We start from the raw sequence: 25,015 nt of genomic DNA, 5'->3' as shown, positions 1-25,015 counted from the left end.
TATATTTTCTAATGAGAAATGCTAGGAGACCAGCAAGTTTTCTGATTTGTAGCCATCAAATAGCCATCAATGATGGTTTTAATGGTGTGAAATTGGTGTGCCATTTCATCCAATGGCTCACTTTTCTTTGCTGGTTACATGTTGGCCAGAATTTAACAAAGTTGTTGGCCCCCTAGACTTTTCCTTTTCTAATTTAGTGAGGATCGAATTATATTAACTAATTAAGAATGAGAGATAACTTACTATGATTCATCACAAATGTTATTTCTTCTATTTTTCTCTGTTAATTTATTCAGAACTTTTTGTGCATGGCTAGCAACTTGTTCTTTCGTTTTTGTTTTGACATAATCTTCCGAAATTCTTCTCCACTTGCGCCCTAATTCTTTATATCCTCTAAGAAATAACCTGCCAAAGACATAATTTTTTAAAATAATTATTAACAAAATTTATTAAAAAATTACAATGGTATATGATATTTTTGGAGAATTTTTTTCAGAAGTATAAAAAATTATTTATTTTTCTATACATAATTTTTTAACTTTAATTTTTTAAATATAATTTTTTTTAATTTAAGACGAGTTCACTTAATCCTGGGCAAACTTCATCTCATTTTTTTCCAAATTCACCATAACTCAAATTTTTAAGTCATTATCATGATCTTCAAGAGTACATAGAAGTACACAAAAATACATAGACAATAACAATGACTTCTTCAATATTACCAATGATAATCATTATCATCGTCTCCAGACATATATACAGTACACAGAAATAAGTCATATTTGACGAGAATTTTTTTTTTTCATTATAAATTTGAAGTAAAAACCATTATTTTTATTAAAAATATGACTTATTCCTGTGTACTCTGGAGACGATAATAATGATTACTATTGTCCGTTGTGAAATTTAAGAATTTGAGTTAGCCATTTTTTTAGAATTTAAAGGGGAGTTAGCGGGGTGCAATGAACTCGCTTTGAAAAAAAATAGTATTTAAGAAATTAAAGTTGAAAAATAAAAATGAGGAAAATAATAATTTCTTTATTTATTTCAGAAAAAAAAAACGTATTTTTAGATATCAGAACCATTTTTTTTCTGATTTATTTCCAAGAAGGAGGCCACTCAGATAAACACGCCTAAAACGTCTTTTTTTAAAGATGTCTTTATGTTGTGTTTTAATTGGTTTTGGTATAATTTATTCGGTGTTCCTCATCACATATTATTAAATTCCTCAAAAGATTTTCTTTCCAAAAACAATAAAAAACATTTAATTTGGACTAAAACAAAAAAAAGTAATAGATTAACTATTAGATTTTTTTTAAAAAATTATTTACATAAAAAAATATATCACATTCATCAAAATATATATATATATATAAGCTCTTAAAAAATTTTATAAATAAAAAAATAATTAATTTTTATTCGTATAATATATAAAATAATTACTATATTATTATTATATTATAGATTAAAATTTACTAATTTAAATTTTGTTTTTATTTTTAATATAAGCATTAAAAATAAATAATTTTTTTATAACAAGATATATTGTAATAAAATATATATAATATTAATTAGTTTTTAAAAAATTCTGAAAAGATGGTTTTTTCTAATAAAGTGTTATTAAAAAATTAACATTATAAAAATTAATTTCAACCAATATGATATAATATGATATAATAGGTTATTAAATATATTTAATACAAAATACATTGAATATAAATTTTTATTGAGTTTAAATTTTAAATAATTTTTAATTAAATTTCGAATATTTTTATTTTAAAGAGTTAGAATATTTTAACATTATTTTTTTCGTATCTTTTTAATTGAGTCTTTGATTTTTTAAATTATAAACCTTATTTATAATTAAGAGTAATGTTTTAACACCACCAATTAGTCACACATATAAAAATACAAGAACAATTCTATTGTCATAATTATAATCTAACTTTATAAGCAATACAATACAATGAAACTATATATAAGTAATATAACTAAATTTTTTCTACATCTATAGTCACATTTCATAAATAATATAATTAAATTATATTTATGTTTATAATTAAAATATGAATAAAAATACAAAAAAGTATCAGGATGGTTAATTTTTTTCATTCATAATTTTTTATTATTTTTGTTGTGAAAAATTTAATTATTTTAATAATTAATTATTTTTTAAAAAAAGATAATTGAATAACACAAAAAAGTCTTATTAAGAGTAATTTATTTATATATGATTAAAAAATAATTGAATAATTATATACGGTAAAAAATTAATATTATTAAAAAATAAAAATAAAATTTATTTTAAAATTAAAAATAAAGTTTATTTAAAAATAAAATTAAAAATCATGGTTTTTTTTTCTTTTTTCCAAAATTTATCTACGAGTAATTCTATAAATATTTTATGATGAATAAAAATATTAAACTCATACTAAAATTTATTCTAATAAAATTTATTTTTATTCTACTAAACGTTAAATAAATTATTGAAAAGAATTTTGTTTCCTCCATTAGAGAAGAATGATAAACTTCCATACTTCTATTATGTTATGGCAATAATTTGGCATGTTATTTTTTAATGTACATAATAATAATAATAATAATAATAATAATAATAATAATAATAATAATAATAATAATAATAATAATAATAAAACAAGTATATCACAGTAAAAAAGAAAGGACGTCACCAAATAATTTATCATCCGAATTATATATGAATCAAATTGATAATATGAGAGCTAACACTACAAAAATCGACAACAAAGTTAGAGACTTACAAAACCTTTCTTAGGATCATAAAAAAAAACGTTTATATTTGTGTGATATACAAAGCAATTATCATAATATTATTATTATTATTATTATTATTATTATTATTATTATTATTATTATTATTATTATTATTATTATTATTATTATATATATATATATATATATATGAGCAAAAAAAGTCCAACGGTATGTTTTAAAGAAAATTTTTTTTAATATTTGATTAAATGTTCTTGTATTTAGTACTTTTTTTTTGCACTTCCTCTTAGTTAAAAATATAATCATTATAATTTTTTAGTTATTATTGCTAGGGGTGTTTACAGATGGGATATGGCTGAAATTTCGATCCAATCCGCACTAAACTCATTAGATCAAATTCGATATTCGCACTTTTTATGTTTGGATCAGATATCAAATATATCCATAAAATAAAAAATATAAAAAAATTTTATTTTTATAAAAAAAAAGTCAATAATTTTTTTTGTTTACTTTTTTAAACATATTTACTTCTATCTGATTAGAGTGTGGATCCGATTCGATCCAATCCGATCATCTTACAGATCAGATACGGATAAATACTGTGGATTTATATGGATATGATCTAATCTATGAACACCCCTAACTATTACTATAGGTTCATTGTTGCAAAAGAATGTTTCTTTTATTATAAACTATTATTAGATTTTAATTACCATTAAAACAACTGAATGGTCAACTTAATTACCATTATTATATCCATAGTTGTAAAAACCGAACTGGATCGGTTGGTTCGACCAAAAAACTAGTGAACCGGACTAGACCTGGATTATAGTCCAGTTCGATTTACTCTTTGGACCGTTTAAAGAATAAAATCGGTGTGAACTGGTAAGAACCGGTGCAAACTGGTCTAACCAAACTGGTCTGCTTGAAAAAATTTTTAAAATGTCTCCATAAGGTCTCGAACCAAGAACCTTGGAGTAAAAGTAACCTCTACTTGCCACTTAGCCATTGCACTTCTAAGTACTATATTTGACAAATACTAATTATATAGTATACATAAATATCTAATTTAATTTAATTTTTGTTTTTTCTATTTTTAAAATTAATTATATTTTAATTATATACCATTATTAATATAAATATAAATTTCACTAAAAATTTATTAATTTACTTGATCTATTTTATTGCTAGTATTGTGATTAAGGTTATTTGTTTTGATGTTAGTGTTAAAATCTACTGATATTATAGTTAGATGATAGGCTTTGTGAATTAATTATTTTTTTTATTGTGTCAAAATAAGATACTATTGTAGTATTAAAATTTTATGGTTTTTTTTATATTAGTTATTTTTAGAAGTTGAGACTTGATTCTTCATAAAATGTTAGTGAAGATATGCATTTCAAATTTTAATTTTAAGTTTTTAACTATTTTATATTTTATATTTACGTGAGACCAGTTTTATCGGTTCAACCAGTGATTTATCAGTTGAACCAATAAACCAGTGAACCAATAGCTTGATCGGTTCGATCACTGGTTCAGTTCTAACAATTATATTTCAATCTAATTTCAAAAATTTCGATTTACTCAATTTAATAGTTATGACTCACAATTGGTTCCTAATCAAGCAACAACAAATTATGTCTCCCAATTGGTTCCTAATCAGTTCTAACAATTATGTCTCCTAACTTAATAGTTATGACTCACATTGGTTCCTAATCTTATTTTTGTCACTGTCTCACAAAATCGTTAACGACATGCTGAAATGGACTAACGACTGCTACATTATACATTCTAGCGACTATTTGATGTGACAATTGAAATTTTTTTACCTTATTTTTTATTTTCAACTAAACACTTAAAACCCTAATATGAGTCACGGATATCTAAGTTAAAAAATCAAACTAAGTAAATTGAAACTTTAAAAATCAGATTAAAGCTCGAATATAACTTCAAAACAGAACTTTAACTTATGTAGTGATTAATTTAAATGAAAATCAAATAAATCAAAATTCAACATAATTTTTATCAATGTTTTTAAATTCGAAATTTCTATACCAAAATTAACTAGAATTTTTCTTTAAATTAAAAATTTAATGAAATAGTGACTTTAATTATCTTAACCAATGTCCTAATTAATTGCTTTTATGTCTTAAAAAAACCGTATATAAGAAAAAAATAATTAATTTATCTACTTTAATAAATAGTTATTTTACTAAAATGAGAAACTATTTTTTTAAAATTTTTAAGAACTAATTAATATTATATATATTTTGTTACACTACATTTAATTATAAAAATTTTATTTATTTCTAATACTTATATTAAAAATAAAAAAATTAAATTAGTGAATCTTAATCTATAATATAATAATAATATAGTAATTATTTTATATATTGTACGAATATAAATTAATTATTTTTTTTATTTATAAAAATTTTTAAACGCTTGAGCTTGTTTTATATATATATATATATATATATATATATATATATATATTTATGAATGTGATATATTTTTTTATGTAAATAATCTTTTAAAAAAAATCTAATAGTTAATCTATTACCTTTTTTGTTTTAGTCCAAATTAAATATTTTTTATTGTTTTTGGAAAGAAAATTTTTTGAGGAATTTAATAATATGTGATGAGGAACACCGAATAAATTATACCAAAACCAATTAAAACACAACATAAAGACATCTTTAAAAAAAGACGTTTTAGGCGTGTTTATCTGAGTGGCCTCCTTCCAAGAAACGTTATTATGCTCGTATAATAATAAATAAAAGAGGAGGAAAAAGCAATAGAATAATACATACTCTTTCTCTTCCGGAGTCCAATGAACTGTTTTCTTTCTTTCACTAGTCACAGTTAAAGGTTGGTGTTCGATTATGTTGGTGTTGGCAGGTTGGTTTTGTTGACTTGTTCCGGGGAGGGAGAGTGGGTTGCGTTCCAATGTGGTGGGAGGTGCAGCAGGTGCGATGGAGGTGTGATGCAGATTGATATAAGAGTTATGGATGAGATTGATGTCGGTCATGAGCTTCTGGAAGCGTTCCTGTATCTGCTCGGGGGTCTTCCCGGGGAGACAAGCAGCCACATCATCCCACCGCTTCTGCATTGCTTCCGGAAGACATTCCGTAATAAGCATTTCAAACACTTTATTCTCATCCTCACTCCAGACGGGCTCAGGCTGTGCCTGAGGTTGTTGATAGCCACACACGTCAGCGGCAGACTGCACCACAGGCACATTGCCGGGAAACTCCGGCGGAGGCGGAAGCTGAGGCTGAGGCTGTTGATTACCACCCAAATTGGCGGCAAACTCCAGGGGAGGCGCATTGGTGGCAAGCTCCGGCAGAGGCAGAAGCTGAGGCTGAGGCTGTTGATTACCACCCAAATTGGCGGCAAACTCCAGGGGAGGCGCGTTGGTGGCAAGCTCCGGCAGAGGCAGAAGCTGAGGCTGAGGCTGTTGATTACCACCCACATTGGCGGCAATAATGTGGTTTTCGTCCCCAGTCCAGACCGGATGATACTGAGGCAGAGACTGAAACTCAGAGGGCCACTGAAACTGAGTTGGTCCCATGTCGGCGGCAAACAGTAGTTCTGCCTCTGTCAATGGAAGCAGTGATTGAAACGGAGGCTCCTCCCACAGTTTCATAGTTGAGAAAGTATCAAATTCTTCTTCGCTCATTCTTGGATTAACTACTTCTTCTTCCTTTTAGGATTCCAAATTAGATTATGGGTACTTCTTCTTAGAATTTTATTGGCCAATTTTATAGTATTTATAAGGAGTTCTTTAAATTTTACTTAATTTATTTTTTTGTAGTATTTAATTTTTTAAGAATGAGTTATTTTTATATTTTTTAAATTAAATATTATCTTATAATCTTTTTAGATAAATAAACATTATCTTTTAAGTACTATTATAAATCTTTTTATTAGAATTTTTAATTAATCAATTTTATGATATTTATGAGAAATTTTTTAAATTTTGCTTAACTTATCTTTTATAATAAATTTTAATTTTTTAAAATTATTTATTTTTATATCTTTTAAATTAAATATTAATTTATAATATTTTTAGATAAATAAGCACTTTCTTTTTTTAAACACCATTTTAGATCTTCTTATTAGAATTTTAAGTTACATTACGAGTAGTTCTTCTTTATGTTAGGATTTTAAATTGGATTATCGATACTACTTCTTCTTCTTAAGGTGTTAAATTAAATTATGGATAAATCTAAAAAGATTTCATCAACTTAAAGTTACTATTATCTTTTATCAATAAAATCTTAAAAAAGTTTTTGAAACATAACAGTACCATTAATCCAAGTCGCACTAGTTTAAATTAGACTATATTGATTTTGCTTTTTAATCTAACACGCCTTAGGTAAATATACATCCTATTATTACAATCTGATTGAATGAAAAGTGTAAAATAAAATTGCTCTATAAATACTAAAAATTAATCATTACGTATTTATATTTTTATATATGTTGTACATAGATTACATATATTTTTTTAATAAATTAGTTCGCCAATAAATAAGTAAACATTTTACAGTAAAATAATTAACCTCATTATGTTAGAATAACCAAATATTTTTAGAGTAGTATAATTGATTTTTTTCTTGAACATCAAGTTGAATGTAAAAATAATTATTTTAAATGCTGGGATTTTTTTTGAATAAACGCTAGAGTTTAAAGTAATTATCTTTTTATTTTTGAAGTACAAACACTGATATAGATATAAATCATGCACACATAAATTTTAAATTTTTATAAGACATAAATAATAAATAAAATACAATATGTATACATATAAAATATAAAATATTTTTAGATAAATTATAATAATATTTTAATTATTTTTAATGTCTTTTTTAATTAGACTAAAGTGCCCGCATAGAAAAAGTTTACTCCATATCATATCAGCCCCTTCAAGTCACCAAAAAAAAAAAATATCAGCCCCTTCAGCTTACAGTATGGACAATGCTCATTTGTCAACACTGATAATTCAGCTTAACTATGAAGAATGGAAGCTGAAAAACTTGAACCACTCACTATTTCATGATGAAATATGTAATACCATGTCAAGATCAAACACCAAAATTTATTAAACAGAATCTCAAAAATATTCAACTACTGAAGCCTGAAGGTATTCTTTAAAACTGTAGTGCAGAAACTCATAGGATTACTTGATATATATATTTTTTTTTCACTTTCACGTGCTTGAACACGTGCAGCTAAACAACTGCAATGCACCTGATGAATGGTTAACTCCCTCCCTCTCCCCTCCCCTCCTCTTTTTCCCTCTCCAACCCAAAAAATAGGCAGTGAAATTAACACAGCAATTATTTTTTCCAATCAAATTTGATCCCTTAATATATCTATAAATTCAGAATCAATTTATATTAATTAAAATTTCTAGAGGGTCACATATTTATCTCCAAACCATGTATAGACTGCAAAATAATTACCTTATCTCTGTGGACAATCATAGCCAATGGCTCCACACTGTCACCATTTATCAATATGTCAAGTTTAATTAAATCACTTTCTCTGTACCTGATAATTAAAGAATAGAAAATATTAGAACATATTGGAAAAACAAGCTTCTCAGACGGACTATACAATGTCATTTAACAAAGGAAAAGGATAGCTTAGAATTATAAATCTAAGTATTACGCGCCTCAGATTGAAAAATTCATTACTAAGTGGCATAGAAGATGGTGACGTACGTGGTCTTAAGTCTTAACTAACGTGTATTGGGAGGTCCATATTTAAATTTGAGAAGCTGAGTAATTCTGGATGAAAGGGATGTTAAAAGTAAGATGAAGAACATTGTTTGAAAGTGTAATAAGAGAGTAACGTTTTGTATTGTAGGTAACAACTGGGGATCATATCAAAATTGCCAGGGTCAATATTCAAAACTGGATGTATTAAATCAAGAAATGCTTCGTCTCAAATTTGTAATCATGAAGTGTGAAAACACCAGCAAATATTCTACTGAACAGCTAAGGAACCTATGGCTAGTGAATGCTGGAAAACTAGGTGCAAAGAGGAGTATAAAAAACACATTGAGCATACATGAGAACGATGTGTAAAGCAGTTTGGTCAAATCAGAAAGAAAAACCATTGTCTCCAATGACAAAAGTAGATCAAACAGAGATAAGAATCCAAAAAGCAACCGGAAGACCCCAAAAACCCAAAAAACAGAGATAATAATCAATTTTATGAAAAAATCAATCACAAATTTAAGAAATTCTCAAATTCAAGATAGAAGTAAAAAATAAATTATGTGAGCTTCTTTGACGTCATCTTCTTGCAAATTGTGCGTCCACGACCCTTTGTATGTGCTCCGTCAGCTTTGACAAATATTCCGGCTCCGTGCATTTTTCCGGTGGAAAACTCACCTTCGTAGGTTACTCCGACGACCACCCGAACCATCCGCACTCCCCTTCGCACATGCAACCGTCCGACTGTAGCTATTTTCCAGCGCGGCTACCTTCCCGGTTAGGGTTCCGGCGTAGAGGCCACCGTTGGGAGCGATCTGACTACAGAACTCCAACCGAGTCTGTAAAGGTGACGTTCGGCGTCACGCGTCGTGACCCTGGCGGTGCTCGCGGCGGCCGGAAGGCGGCGGAACCACCACGAGCTGGATGACGTCATTCCCTTCTTCATTATCTTCTTCTGATTTTTTCTTCTTGGTAGTGTGAAGCTATTCAGTTCAGAGTCAGACACAGTGACAAGCGTTTCCTGCATCTTCTTTTTTTCCTTTTTGAGTTTCAGATCGGCGGCAATAATTTCCGGCCGTATTATCTTTGAAATAGTGTGTATGCATGAATCAATGATGTTGCTGTTGCTTTTTTCTTGTTCTATTTGTTGTTTTGGAGAGAGAAACAGTGACTAGAGAAATGAGAAATAATGCATTGGGAACATTGCCGTTTTCATTTGGAAGAGGCGGGAAAAAGAAAAGCCTTGAGTAAAAGTTTCTTTTGTCATGGAAATGATTTTTTTGGAGTAAATAACCGTAGTCGTCCTTAAGATTCGCGTAAATACTCAATGTAATCTTTTAAGATCCTGATTTTTTTATTTTAGTCCTCTAGATAGAGCTTCGAGTACTCAAAATAATCTCTAGGCATATTTCTGGTGATAAGTTATCACCGGAGCGCTGACGTGGTCTCTGTTTGCTACGCTGGAGGGGTCTAACAACTATCTGAGCTGGCCAATTTTCAATTTGTACCCATGTTAGTCCTTTCTTTTATAAGTTTATATCTAATCCTAAATCCCCAAATTTAATCTGAATAACCCTAAATCCAATTATATTTGTAATCCAAACGTCCAGAGAATCTAAATCCTTACATTGTTCCTTTATCATCACAATCATAAAATTCTACTGCCTTGAAATACTAAAATGGCATCCATTTGATTAATAGACACTAAAACATGTCCAACAATCTTGTATCCTCTAGCAAAAACTGAGGTATCTCTCTTTTCATGTACAAACAAGGGCCAATCTCAAATGAATTTAGGTGACCAAAATGAAGAGAAAAGTAAACAGTTCATGATCTGACCCTTTGCACTTGCCTTCTTCAACACTATTATCACTTTTTTTATGAAATCATAAGCCAATAGAACATTTCAATATTCATCAATATACAGAGGCATGTCTAATGAGAGCCTTAACTTTACATGAAAAGTAAATATTGACTGTTATACCAATATCAAAGTAATTTAAAGGTCACATAACTCTACATATGAATTTTGAACATTAAATACAAATTATAACAATCAAGGTTTTGTCGGAGAAGGCTTAGGTATTATTATTGTACTTAAATTTTAATATGCAAGACTTTATCATCTCTTTCTTATAGTGAATCATTTGCTCACTTAATAGATATTCAATTAGTTAGTGACAGCAATCATAAAAGTATATATCAAAAACCTCACAACATGATTAAGAAAACTAGATGCGAAAACTCACTTGTACAAAATCTAAATGATTGGATGTACTGTCCATTTAATTACCCAATTCATCTATAATCTTTTCCTGAAAAAGCATCAACGTTTTGACCATTTTAGAATAAGAGACTTTTCATAAGAATAGAGTAAAGTATGAAAACAAGTTTCATTAACATAACTAAACAAGTATTACCTGGACTTGCCATTTAAGCTCCTAATATTGAATTAGAGAAGAAAAAGCCCTCACAAATACACTTAAACTAAACTCATCCAACTCCTCATCCTACTTCCTATCAATATCAAATAAATCTAATTCAAAATCCAAAATAAAATAGCAGGATATGACGAATGGTTTTCGCATGGGGATGCATTCTCATGAGGGATGTCAAAGTAGGACAAATCACCACATTGAGTGAATGGAAAGAGTTTCAAGCATTGGAAATGGCGGTGTCTCCAAACAAGATTCACCGTTCTGGTAAAAGAGTAAAACTCAGCACCCACAATTGCCAGACTTGCAAAATAGGAAATTGATAGGTGCTTAAAAGAGGGCAACTGTCCTAGTAAAGGAAGCATACAGCAACTCCTGCAACGATTCAATGATATTTTGGTGATGTTATGGTAGGAAGAATGTCCCACTCAATCTGAAAATTTTGTACCCCTGTAACCCTCAATTTGTAACTGTTTCAAGTTAGCGTGAGGTCGTAACTTGTTAAGTATATCTCTTTCCATCTGGGAATCAATTGTATCCTCGTCTGCTTCATCAAACAACCAACCCAACATCATAGAATCAATGGCATCCTTATCAGACATTCTTGCCATCAAAGCTTCATTGCCGTTCATCATATTCTTCAATTCAGCAATGGAAATTGATTGCTGTGGAATGAAGAGATTGAGTGCGATGAACAAGAAGAAGAGATGAAGTTTACGGAAATTTGGGAATTTAGGGTTAGATATAAAGAGAGGGACCAACGTGGGTACAAATTAGAAATTGACCAGCTCATATAGCTATTGGACCCTTCCAGCGTGGCAAAAAGAGGCCACATCAGCGCTCTGTTGATGACTCATCACTAGAAATATGCCCAGGGACCACTTTGAGTATTCGGAGCTCTATCTGCAGGACTAAAATGAGGAAATCGTGATCTTGAAGATTACATTGAGTATTTACGCGAATCTCAGGGACGACTATGGGTATTTACTCGTTTTTTTTGGGTAGTGAGTTTTAATTGGTTTGGGTTAATTTTATTTCTTTTTATCCATGTTGCTTGTTCATCAAGAACTTGTTGAGCCTGGCTAAGTACAGTTCATTTCTTCAATTATTTATATTTCTTTCGATCAAAACACAAGCTTAAAACCATTATTATCACTAGCGGCTTAACAGGCACTACCGGACTCGTTTAGCCGCTTTTTTATTGAATTTAAAGTTAATTAATTTAATGATTTTTAAAATTTAAAATTTGAACAATATAAAAATAAGAGAAAATTTAGGGGACCAGCATTTTTATTAAAATTTGGCCAGATGAGTATGATTTTGGTCCCCAACATAGAGGCCGAAAATCGATTTTGTCCCCACCTTTTTTCGCTACAAAATGGTCCCTAAAATTTTAGTTTGTTTTAAAATCGTCATTTTTACCAATTTTATTTTTTTATTACCAAATTATCCCTCATTAAAAAATTATAAAATAAAATAAATATAAAATAAATATAAAAGAAAGGGATACAGAGAATCGGGGGAGAGAAAGAAGGGGGCGTGGGGCGCAATAAAGGGGGGCTGGGGGAGGGGGAGGGAAGGGAAGCTGCACCGCCGCACTGCCATACCGCTGCACCACCGCCCTGCCGCCTGTGATCCGCCACTGCTACTCTTTCTCGCCCTCCCGCCTGTGAACTGGATTTTTTGTAAAATTCCTGAATTTTTGTGAAATTTGTTGTGGAATATCTATAATTTAATTTTTTGTGGTTTGACTTGAATTTGGAATATTATTGTTGTTGATTTTGTTGATTATTGTTCAAAGTGCATGTTGCTTGAATTTCTTTAAAAGAAGATGAAGAAGCAGAGCAAGAATAAAAGAGGAAGAATTTTAGTTTTGAATTTTGTTAATGGTTCTGAGTTTTGATTATTCTTATTTTTTGAGTTCTGATTTTCTGAGGTGGGGGTGGTGGTGGGTTCTATTTTGAGTTTTGTTGTTCTTTTGATGATGATGACCATGATGATAATAGTGGTGGTGGTGGTGGGTTTTTGTTCAGCTTGGACTTTTGGTTGATTTTGGAAAAAATTCTGATGATGATGATGATGACCATGATGATACTGGTGGTGGTGGTGGTGGGTTCTGGTTGGGCGTAGGTTTTTGTTTCGGTGGTGGTGGTGGTGGTTGATTTTGGGTGAAGGGAGAAGGGTATTTTCGTCCGAAGAACGATTTTAAAACAAACTGAAATCTTAGGGACTATTTTGTAGCGAAAAAAAGTCGGGGACAAAATTGATTTTCGGCCTCTACGTTGGAGACCAAAATCATACTTATCTAAAAAATGAATAATTCTACACCATTAAAAAAAATCTCACACTATTAAAAACACTATTGATGACTACAAATCATAAAATCTAATGGCTCCCTAGCATTTCTCAATAAATAATAATATATAGTAGTCAATGATAATATGAAAATGATAAAACTAAAATAAATATATATCACCTATCTATAAACAATGACAATATAAAAATATTTTAATTAAAATAAGTATACATCACCCATCTACAAATAACATAATCCAAAATAGTTATCACAATAGTATTTTATCTTTTTCTATCTAACTCAAATAAAAAAATAAATATAAAAATACGATTGTTTATAAAAGATGAGCTATATTCAAAAGTCATGTGTATTTATTTTTGTTTAGAGGCATTTTTTAAGTGGTAAGCCAAAATACGGATCTGTATTTAAAGAATCTTTCATATGCCTATAAAAAGTGCAAAGAAGAAAAATAATTGTGTCTTTTTTTAGGAGATTATAGATCAAACTATAAGTAAAAATGTAAAAATAAACCTAAAAGTAATTTCTGAATTTCTACTAAGTAAAAATCTTTTGCAATTCTTCATACATTTTCTTATCAATAAATTCTTGAGCCTTAAAGAACTACAAAATTTAGAAATCAATAAATATATCATATGCCAATACAAATTTCATTATATTTGAATGACAATTTAACAAAAAAATAATAATAAAACCTATAAAATTAAAATTTTTTGTTTGGCATTGGATTTCTTACACATGCACAACAAAAGAAGCTATTAAATCCTGTGTAGAGCTTTCAAATCTATTTTTATCCGATATTACCTTTATTTTGTGCCGTTTCTTAATCTAATGATAGGTACCTGCAATTTTGTTGTTTACTAACATGAGTTGGTTTCGCTCTTGTGAGTTTGTGACTGGAAAAAGAAAAAAATTTAATTTATTATCACTGGTGTAAAATTATTTTTTACAACTTTATTAAACATGAAAAACATAATCTCCGTAGTAATCTCAGAGTAACCTTTTAACATTTTAGGCATAAATTTTTTTCCTTTATATAATAGAAGAAGATCGAAGCGAGATAGATAATAATAATAGCTATATCTATAACATTCTGATTACGATGATTGCATTACCTTGTATGTTTTTGGAACAGTATTGTCTTGTATGTTTGAAAAGTTTGAATAATAGTGCTAGTACAGGTCAAGAAAAATAAGACTCTGTTCGTATAAGTCATGGTATAAATAAGAAGTCATTATTTTTAAAAGAATAAGGTGTCATACATATTTTTCATAATTTCAATTTCGCTTTACTATATTTTCTTCTTTACTAAGTTGTCCTAAGTTTTTTCTTGGTTTCACTATCTAACTCGTATACATGCATTATTATCATGCCCCTGTTTTGTGTTCATCTTTCTTCTTGAAGATTACATGTTTCAATTCTCTTGAGATAGACTGTGTTATTTATATGCTAATCAAATAATCAGTATCATATGCCAGACAAATAATATTATAGAACACAAAATTAATTTTTTTGCAAAAAATTATGCGTGATTTTTTTTAATTATTAGTTAAATAAGTATCTGCAAAATTAGCGTTGGATTATGTTAGTATGGTTAAAATAATATAGAAAAAAAAGTATATGGAACCAAAAGGTTACCAGTCAAAAACTAAACAAAACTATATTAATAATGAATTAATTTTAAATTTTTTAAATTTAAAATTTAAAAATTTAAAATTAATTAGGTAAACCTAATTAAAACCTATAAAAACCTTCCTCTTTTTTCTCATATTAACCTACCCACCTCTAACGATCACACACACAAACTCCTCTCTCTCTCACCGTCAGGTCCTCTCCGCCTCCCCACCGCGACACACTCCTTTTCTATCACCGAGTCACACAAGCACTTAAGGATTCGAGGACAAGAAGAACCAAGGCAATTAAGGACGTGTTCCTCGTTAACGAGGAGGAAAGAGGTGAAACGATCGAATACCGGAAAGTGGAACGAAAGGGAAGGGTTCTTGGGTGTGGCTACACTGACGATGGCGAAGCTTCCAGTGCCGAGAGTTGATCCTCGAATCCAGTCCATGATTCTGAGGAATAAGAATGTGTATATGTTTGCGGTTAGGGAATCGAATGAAGTTAACTATGTTGGTGTGTGTTTATAGCATTTAGAGAAGGAGGAAAGGCTTCTCAACAATTGCGTCGTTCTGCACATTAATAAATATATAAAAAAAACATTCATTTAATATGAAAAAAAACATCCATTTAATATGCAAAAAAAAAATCTTAATATTTAACAAAAGAAATATCCATTTATATTTTAACAAAAATAATTAATTATCTATAACATTTAAAAAAAATTATGAAATTCTTAAAGAAATAGAGACATTCACATTTGTAATACAAAAAATTCAAAAAATATATAAAAGAACATCCATTTAGTATGAAAAAGAAACATTCTAATACTTAGCAGAAAAAATATCCATATATATTAACTCGTAGAGATTTTGGATTCAACCCAGAGGTATTTAGCTGGTTTTTTGCTAATACTCTTTTAGTTCCCTAGCATTACTCTATAAAAAAAAATTAAAAAGCAAAAAAAAATACATAATAGCATATAGGTGTCACATTTTTTGAACCCATTCTTATGCTTTCATGAGGATAATATTCGCTTCATGTTGTATTTTATGTCACCCAGTGCACCCTACCTGCTCATACAATTCTTGTGGCTAAACCTTTTATATATGTCCTATAGTATTTATTACTTGCTCTTAAGTCTATTATAAACTGTTGTCAAATATTCTATTTTTTTTCATTCTTTCTTGTCATTTTCATTGTTTTCAACAACTATTATTGTTCCATACCAACCATTTTTATGTGCTACGTCCTTTAAAGTCATTCTAGATTAAAACCTATTAATATGTAAATAAAAATATTAATCGACTTTAATAAACATAGACTTTAATAATACGTATTAAAAGATATAATAAAAAAGATATTGATAGATTTTAATAAATATAAAATATATTTATAAGTAAATAATATTTTTACTTATAACTTAAAATGACGAATATAATTTCTCTTATTTTTAAATAAATAAATATAACTTGTACAGCTGCATAAAAAATATAAATATTTTTTATTCTTTATCAATTATTATGTCATAAATTTTTTACAATATTAAAAAAGTTTTATATTAAAATATTATTTTTAATTAAAAATATAAAATATAAAAGAATTAATTTTATTACAAAGTTATTATTATTAGTCTTATGAATGTATTATCTATTTTAATTTTTTATTTGTTAATTATTTATTTTAATTATTTTTTATAAAATTCATAATCTTATTTTTTATTAGGCGTTTTATATAGTAGGTGCAATAATATATCTTTAAATTTATTCATTACGAAAAATACCTTGAATAAATACAAACTTTGAATAAAAAGTTTCCAGCCGATACCCCGAAAGCACATTCCAAAGGATTCATTTTTAATCATTTCTTCCTCATATTAAGAAATGTCTTTCTTAAATGGTCTATATGTTGACTGACAGAAATCGATTTGACCATCACGTCATCGATATATACCTCCATAAATTTTCTAATAAACTTGTTACGGATCTGAACCACAGATCCCGAACCCGGGACTGCATCTGACCCCGGCTCCCCGGGTCCGACCCGCACCTCACTCAGAAGGCCCAAAAACCGGCCCTCCAAAGCTCCTAACCAACTTTCGAATTCACTCATCTTATCTTAACCAGATAAGATAAGATAAGATACTCATCACCACCTATAAATAGAGGACCAAAGTCCCTCCAGGTATTCATTCATTCCTCACACCTTATACCTCTTAGATCCATTCTGACTTGAGCGTCGGAGTGTCTTTGCAGGTACCTCCCCCCACTGCTCCAGTCAAGCGACCCGGCTTCGGCCTTGATCCGCAGGTTCTCGATCCACCCTTCAACCCGTATCAGAGACATCTCGTACATTGGCGCCGTCTGTGGGGAATCTAGCGGCAAGCTGAGCCGGATGGGGGACGTTCTGGAAGAAACCCCCTCAAGCCAGGATAACTCCCGACCGCTTCACCCAACCCCAGAACACCAGGAAGTCACGAACCAAGCAAGAATAGCAAGTACTGTGCACCACGCGAACGATCACATCGTCACGGAACAACGACATCCTGAGAAAACTAGAGACAAAGCGGCACAGATCATCCAGGATCTTTGCCTCCGGGTCCAGGAACTCGAAGGCAAATTGACCAATAGAGAAAAACACAACAACAAACACAGAAGCCAGGCAACTTTCAGATCCAGATCTCGCCACGGCAGGTCGCCAACCCGGCGACACGATAGGAGAGACGGTCGCAGTACCTCACGCGACCACGGGCACGAGAAATCGCCAGAACGGCGATACAACAAGAAACACAACCGCAGCGCTTCCCAAGATCTAAGCCGTCAACACGACTCGGACGAAGATTGGAGATACCGAAATACTAAGCGCACAAGAAACGACCACACAATAATGGGAGCTACGCCCTTCACAGAAAGAATCTTAAGAGCAAAACTCCCCAAAGGTTTCGACAAACCTACCGACATGAAGTACGATGGAACCAAAGATCCCCAGGAACATCTAACGGCCTTCGAGGCCAGAATGAACCTAGAAGGAGCGGCCGATGTGGTCCGATGCAGAGCCTTCCCGGTAACCCTTGCGGGGCCGGCAATCAAATGGTTCAACGCCCTCCCAAACGGATCCGTAGCCAGTTTCCACGATATAACACGAAAGTTCATGGCCCAGTTCACAACTAGAATCACTAAAGCCAAACACCCCATCAGATTGCTGGGGGTCACCCAAAAACAAGAAGAATCCACAAGGAAATACCTCGACCGCTTCAACGATGAATGCCTAACAGTCGACGGACTCACGGATTCCGTTGCAAGCCTTTGCCTAACCAACGGACTCATGAACGAAGATTTTCGCAAACACCTCACCACCAAACCAGTATGGACCATGCACGAGATCCAGAATGTCGCCAGAGATTACATCAATGACGAAGAAGTCAGCCAGGTCGTCGCCGCCAACAAGCGACAGCACGGCAACACCCAACACGGTAACTCGACTTCTCGCCATAACCCACCACCCAGAGAGAATCAAAAGGACCACCCCAGACTGACAAATACAAGCCGACCACCGAGAATAGGCAAATTCGCTAATTACACGCCCCTAACAGCACCAATTACCGAGATATACCACCAAATAGCAGATCGAGGCATCATTCCGAAAGCCCGACAACTCAAAGAAAGGATGGGAGGCAACAAAACCTTCTATTGCGACTACACCGAGGTTACGGTCACAAAACACAAGATTGTTTTGACCTTAAAGACGCCCTCGAGCAAGCCATACGAGACGGCAAACTCCCAGAATTTGCTAAAATCATCAGAGAACCAAGATGTACGGAAAGAGACAGGTCGCCGGAAAGAGAAGGGCGTAACCCGAGAACTCAAAAGCAACCCCCCAGGGAAAGCCCAGAGGAAGACCCGACCATCATAGTAAACGTCATAACAGGCAAGGACGTATCGAGCAAATCAAAACTAACAATGAAAAAATATCTCAAAGTAATGGCTGTCAGAAACCAAACTCCAACCACTGCGGCCGACAACACGATAACCTTCTTACCAGAGGATTGCCAGCACGACACCTCGGCCGAAGATGCCCCTTTTGTCATCTCGGCCAGAATCGGAACAGGACTAGTACGAAGGATACTGGTGGACACCGGGGCAGACTCGAACATCCTCTTCCGAGGAGCCTTCAACAAACTCGGGCTCCACAATGTCAACCTCCAGACACACTGCAACGGTGTCACGGGACTCGGAGACAACTTTCTCAAACCAGATGGCTCAGTCACCCTTCCCATCACCATAGGAACGAGCAACTAGAAGAAGACAATCCTATCAGAATTCGTAGTCCTAAAAGACTCCACAGCCTACAACGTGATTCTCAGAAGAAAAACAATCAATGACTTCTCCGCAGTTATCTTTACCAAATACCTCCTCATGAAGTTTCGAACCGACGACGACTCCGTCGGTACCATCCACGGGGACCGAGAGGTCGCAGCCGAATGCGACAACACCAGCCTAGCTCTAAGGAAGAAATCCCGAGATGCGGCCGGGATATTCCTAGCCGACTTGGATGCCCGCCAAGATGACCAACCCAGGCCAGAGCCAGAAGGAGACATGGAAAAGCTACAAATAGGGCCAACCAAGGAGGAATACACCTTCATTAATAGGAACCTCCCATATGATCTTAAAGAAGAACTCTCCCAACATGTCAGGAATAAACCCCGACCTTATGTCCCACCGGCTAGCCGTGGACCCCAAAGCTAAACCAGTGGCACAAAGGAGACGAAAAATGTCATCAGACCAAGCCGCCGAGGTCAAAAGCAAGTTAAAGCCCTACTCGAAGCCAACTTCATCAGGGAACTCCCCTACACGACATGGCTAGCCAACGTCGTACTAGTGAAAAAATCTAACGGGAAATGGTGAATGTGCGTCGACTACACGGACCTCAACAAAGCCTGCCCGAAGGAACCCTTTCCCTTACCAAATATCGACGGATTAGTAGATGCCGCATCTGGCCACCGATACCTCAGCTTCATGGACGCATATTCTGGCTACAACCAGATCCCGATGCACCGACTAGACGAAGAAAAAACAGCGTTCATCACCCCAGACGGGACATACTGCTACACAGTGATGCCCTTCGGCCTGAAAAATGCTGGAGCCACCTATCAAAGACTGGTCAACAAGATATTTCAAAACCTATCCGGAAGCAAACTAGAAGTCTACATAGACGACATGCTCGTCAAGACTGAATCCGGCGAGCAACTCACTAACAACCTCAAGGTCATAATGAACACCCTACGAAAGCACCAAATGCGACTCAACCCGGCAAAATGTGCCTTCGGAATGGAGGCAGGGAAGTTCCTCGGCTTTATGATCACGCAACGCGGAGTTGAAGCAAACCCAGAGAAATGTCGCGCCGTCGTTGAAATGACGAGCCCAAAAAACCTTAAAGATATCCAAAAGCTCACCGGCCGATTGACGGCGTTATCATGCTTTCTCGGGGCATCGGCTCAAAAAGCAATCCCTTTCTTCAAACTAATGAAAAAAGGGGCCCCTTTCAAATGGGAGACGGAATGCGAAGAAGCGTTCCAACATTTCAAGAGAGTCTTAGCGAAACCACCAATCCTCGCCAAACCCCAGACAGGGAAAACACTCTACCTGTACCTCTCCATAACGGAGGAGGCACTCGCAGCAGCGCTCATCCGTGAAAACGAGAAAAAAGAACAAAAACCCGTATACTTCATAAACAGAGTCTTACAGGATGCGGAAGCTCGCTACTCACGCTTAGAAAAGCTAGCTTCCGCACTCCTTACAGCCTCCCGGCGCCTACGACAATACTTCCAGGCTCATTCCGTGACGGTCCGAACCGACCAAGTGGTCAAGCAGGTACTACAAAAACCCGACCTAGCGGGCAGAATGCTAGCATGGTCCATCGAACTATCCCAGTTCGATATCAAGTTCGAACCCCGATACTCGATCAAAGCACAAGCCATGGCCGACTTTATCGCCGAAATGACACCAAGAGACTCCACCCCCGAATCATGGAAGCTACACGTTGACGGCTCCTCGAACATCACTTCCGGAGGCGCCGGAGTCATCCTCGAAAGCCAAAATGGAGTCGTGATCGAACAGTCAGTACGATACGAATTCCCAGTCTCAAATAACCAGGCAGAATACGAGGCCCTCTTGGCAGGCCTAGCCCTAGCCCGGGAAGTCGGAGCAAAGGTCCTAGAGGTAAATACCGATTCATAGGTAGTCAGCTCCCAAATTAACGGAGACTACCAGACACGAGATCCCTTACTCCAACAATACCTCGCTAAGGTAAACAAACTAAAAGAAGGATTCGAGCACGTTACCATACAGCACGTTCCTAGGGAACGAAACGCTAGGGCAGACCTACTTTCCAAACTAGCCAGTACCAAACCAGGACACGGTAACAAATCGCTAATCCAGGAAGTCGTTAAGTCACCTTCCGTGTCAACGACAACCAACGCTCATCTGACACTCTCGAACCAGGAATCTTGGACCTACCCTATCCTATACCGTTGTCGCAGGACAGCTATACAAACATGGATTCTCGCAACCCCTGCTCAAATGTGTCAAACCTGAGAACACGGAGTACATACTCCGCGAAATCCACAAAGGTTGCTGCGGCCACCACGTCGGAGGTAAAACATTAGCCCAAAAAGTCATCAGGGCAGGCTACTTCTGGCCCACGGTTATCCGGGATTCCATACAAATAGTTAAAAGCTGCGACAAATGCCAAAGGCACGCCAATATCCACCAAGCCGCCCCTCACCAGCTCAGCATCATATCGGCAGAACGGCCATTCGGCACCTGGGGGATCGACCTCGTCGGACCTTTCCCTACGGCACCTGGTCAACTCAGGTACCTCATCGTCGCCATAGACTACTACACCAAATGGATCGAAGCCGAACCTCTGGCCTCCATAACGGCAACCCAATGCCGAAAATTCCTCTGGCGACAGATCATCACCCGATTCGGGATCCCCGAGATCATTATCTCGGACAACAGAATCCAATTTGCTGACAAAAAGTTCAGAGAATTTTTAGAAGGGCTACGTATATCTCACCGTTTTAGCTCGGTAGAACACCCCCAAACAAATGGACAGGTGGAATCTGCGAATAAAATAATCGTCAAAGGACTCAAAAAGCGGCTCGACGAAGCCAAAGGACTATGGGCCGACGAACTCGGATCGGTCCTATGGTCATACCGAACCATACCTCAAACGACCATGGGAGAAACACCTTTCCGATTAACATACGGTGTGGAGGCGGTCATCCCGGTAGAGATCGGAGACCCAAGCCCCAGAAAAATAGTCGGAGGTAACGATGAGGGAGCAGAACGAGACCTCATTGACGAAGTAAGAAGCATAGCCCATCTCAGAGAGCTAGCCCTAAAACAGAGAATCAGCCTAAGATACAACCACGGAGTCATCCGGCGAGAATTCGCAACTGACGACCTCGTCCTACGACGAAATGACATCGGTCCCCCGACCCCAGGAGAGGAAAAACTCACCTCCAACTGGAAAGGACCATACAGAATCAAGGCTGCAATCGGAAAGGGAGCATACAAACTCGAACGGCTCAACGGCAATGAAGTCCCGAGGACATGGAACGCCGTCAACTTACGACGATACTACACTTAGACCGACCTCGCTAGGTCACCCCCTTTCTTTTTTGGTTATCGCCTTTTCTTCACTTATCTTCCCATTTTTTACGAATCTTAAAATCTTTTTTTGCTTAAGTATCAATCCCGGGTACTCTTTCCTGCCACACACGGAGGGTTTTAACGAGGCCCACCCACCAATAAAATTCCATTAAAAGCTATCCCTAAATTCTTTATTTTTTTAAGTGTCCCAAACACGGAACAAAATCACGGCCACAACTGGGGGACCGATCACCCTCCAGGCCCAAAACACGGATATCCACGAAAATTCAACCACACGACGGTCCGCTCATCCCAAACAGGGAGTGAAATAAACCAAAAAACGGAATAGCTTTAAACGGGATATACAAAAGAGGCCCGAACAGCCGAAAAAGTCATTAAACAAAATCCGAAATTACGAAGTCACGGTTACACGGCCCACGGCCAAACCAAAATATCCAAAAAACAAACCAAGTCTAAAAGCAAAAATTCAAAATTACAAGAGATAAAACTACTCGAGGTCGGCTATCTGGCCATCACGAACGGTCTTGAAAGCTCCCATTACGGACACATCCACACCCGGAGCCAACACCAGGGCCTGTGCCTTCATCGTCTCCTCAGTGGCGGTAATCGCATCCTTGGCATCAGCCAGCAACTCCATTTTTTCCCTCTTCAAGGCAGCAACCTCGGCCTTCAGAGCTTCCAACTCACCGAGAAGCACGGCAGCCTGGGAACCCGCATTAGAAGCCTTTAGCTGCTCCTCACACAGTTGGGAAAGAAGTGAAGTCTCAACCTCAGAAAGCCGGAGAATCTCTGCCCCGGCTTCCTCAGAAGACTTCACTGCCTTCTCCCTTGCAACCTCGGCAGCCTCAAGCTTCTCCTTCAGCTTAACCATCTCAGCCTGAGAATGGCGGAGTTTCTTATCCAACAAACCAACTTGAGCCATCATGGGCTCAGCCTTTCGAACAACGACGGCAGACCGAAGGAGGGCACGATACACCGACTTGGCCTGGAATGAAACATCGCAGCCATAAAAAAATGGCTCCGTACCAGGCATCAAGTGCTGATCGATAAACCCCGGGGCATCGAAACGACGGTCCATCACACTAGGCACCAGACCCTCTTCCTCGAAAGTCTCGCTGCTCGGATCCTCAGGCCTTTTTCTCTTCCGAGAAGCCTCAGCAGCCGTCACCACGACGACTTCAGGCGAATTCGCGAGACCAGGAGAAACCTGAGCGTCGGTCCGCACACCCGAAGAAATCACCTCCTGAGAAACCGGCTGAGAATCCACGGCAGGATTGGAGACAGGGGTAGAAGGAGACGAAGACCCCTCCTTCTGACCCATCACTGCCTTCAACCTTGCCAGAGAAGTCAGCCCACCAGCCATCTCAACCGAAAGAAACCAAAGAAAAATCAAGTTACAAAGTTAGGAAAACAAAACATAAAAAATCGAGAAAGGGACAAGGCACACACCGATATACGTCCGACAAGCCTCGGGATCCCCCATGACATCTCGAGGATTCAACGGACGCTCGCCAAACAAATGCCACAAAACGTTGGCAACGTCCTTATCCTCCTGAGATAAACTGTCATAGGTGAACTTAGTCAGAACCGACGGGCCAGCACGGAAATTCCAATATGTCGGAAACCGGCGTACGCCCTCTGGCGTCAGCCAAAACGGATGATGCCCCTGGACGGGGCGCACCTTAAAATATTCCCTTTTGAAACCGTGAAAGGAATCCTCAAACAACCCAAAAATTCGGCGATGAGGCTGAGCACGAAATGACATATATCCTTTCTTATGCTTCCCTTCCTTAGTCGGAAGAGTGCATAAGAAAAGAAAAAGAAAAACAGGAACAGAAGCCGGAAGATCAAGATACCGGCACACCAACTCGAAAGACCGCACGGCAGCCCAACTATTCGGGTGAAGCTGAGACGGCGCCACAGAACACCGACTCAGCAAATTCTGAACAAATGGCGAGAAAGGAAACCGCACGCCGAGCCGAGTGAACATCGACTCGTAAACCCACATCCAGTCCGGAACAGTGGGCGAATGAAGGTTCAGATAACAGACGCGCTCGTCGGCGTCCGGGAGGACGAGCTCGTACCGCCCCTCCTCATCACCACCACCACAAATCGCCCCCTGATCACGGAGCCGTTGAAGATCGTCCTCCGTCATCCGTGACGGAACGCCCCACACATCGCTAGTCACCTAAGTATAGCGAGCGGGAACGCCTCTGGAAAGGGCTATCGGGGCACCCACACTCTCATTTCTCCGCCGGTGCATACCTAAAACAGGGAGGAGCACCACCATCAGCCTACTAACCCTATACAGAAGCAAGACAAAACCTACCGCCACTACCAACCCGCACGGCGGTGCTCAGCCCCTCCAAAGACTCGAAAACCACCTCCCAAAACACAAAACACGGTCCAAAAACGAAAGCAGCAAAAGAAACAGGCAGAACAATGCATGGCAGAAACAGAACAAATAGATACACCATAAAACAAAAAGAAGAA

General features: G+C 35.8%; 1 protein-coding gene across 1 annotated transcript; it reads right to left on the bottom strand.

Moving 5' to 3' along the window:
• Positions 1-5,392: 5,392 nt before the first annotated feature.
• LOC148550068 (uncharacterized) lies at positions 5,393-6,567 on the bottom strand (the record flags this gene model as incomplete). Its single annotated transcript, XM_088496809.1, has 1 exon — positions 5,393-6,567. A coding segment is annotated over exon 1 (1,041 nt), but the record flags the coding sequence as incomplete, so codon positions are not given.
• Between the last annotated feature and the right edge of the window lie 18,448 nt (positions 6,568-25,015).

The sequence above is a fragment of the Arachis ipaensis genome, chromosome B8 (genome assembly GCF_059453495.1).
Source record: "Arachis ipaensis isolate K30076 ecotype BB chromosome B8, ASM5945349v1, whole genome shotgun sequence".
In the NCBI taxonomy this organism is placed as follows: domain Eukaryota; kingdom Viridiplantae; phylum Streptophyta; class Magnoliopsida; order Fabales; family Fabaceae; genus Arachis; species Arachis ipaensis.
The sequence above is the reverse complement of the archived record's forward strand: the minus strand, read 5'-3'. Positions and strand labels throughout refer to the sequence as shown.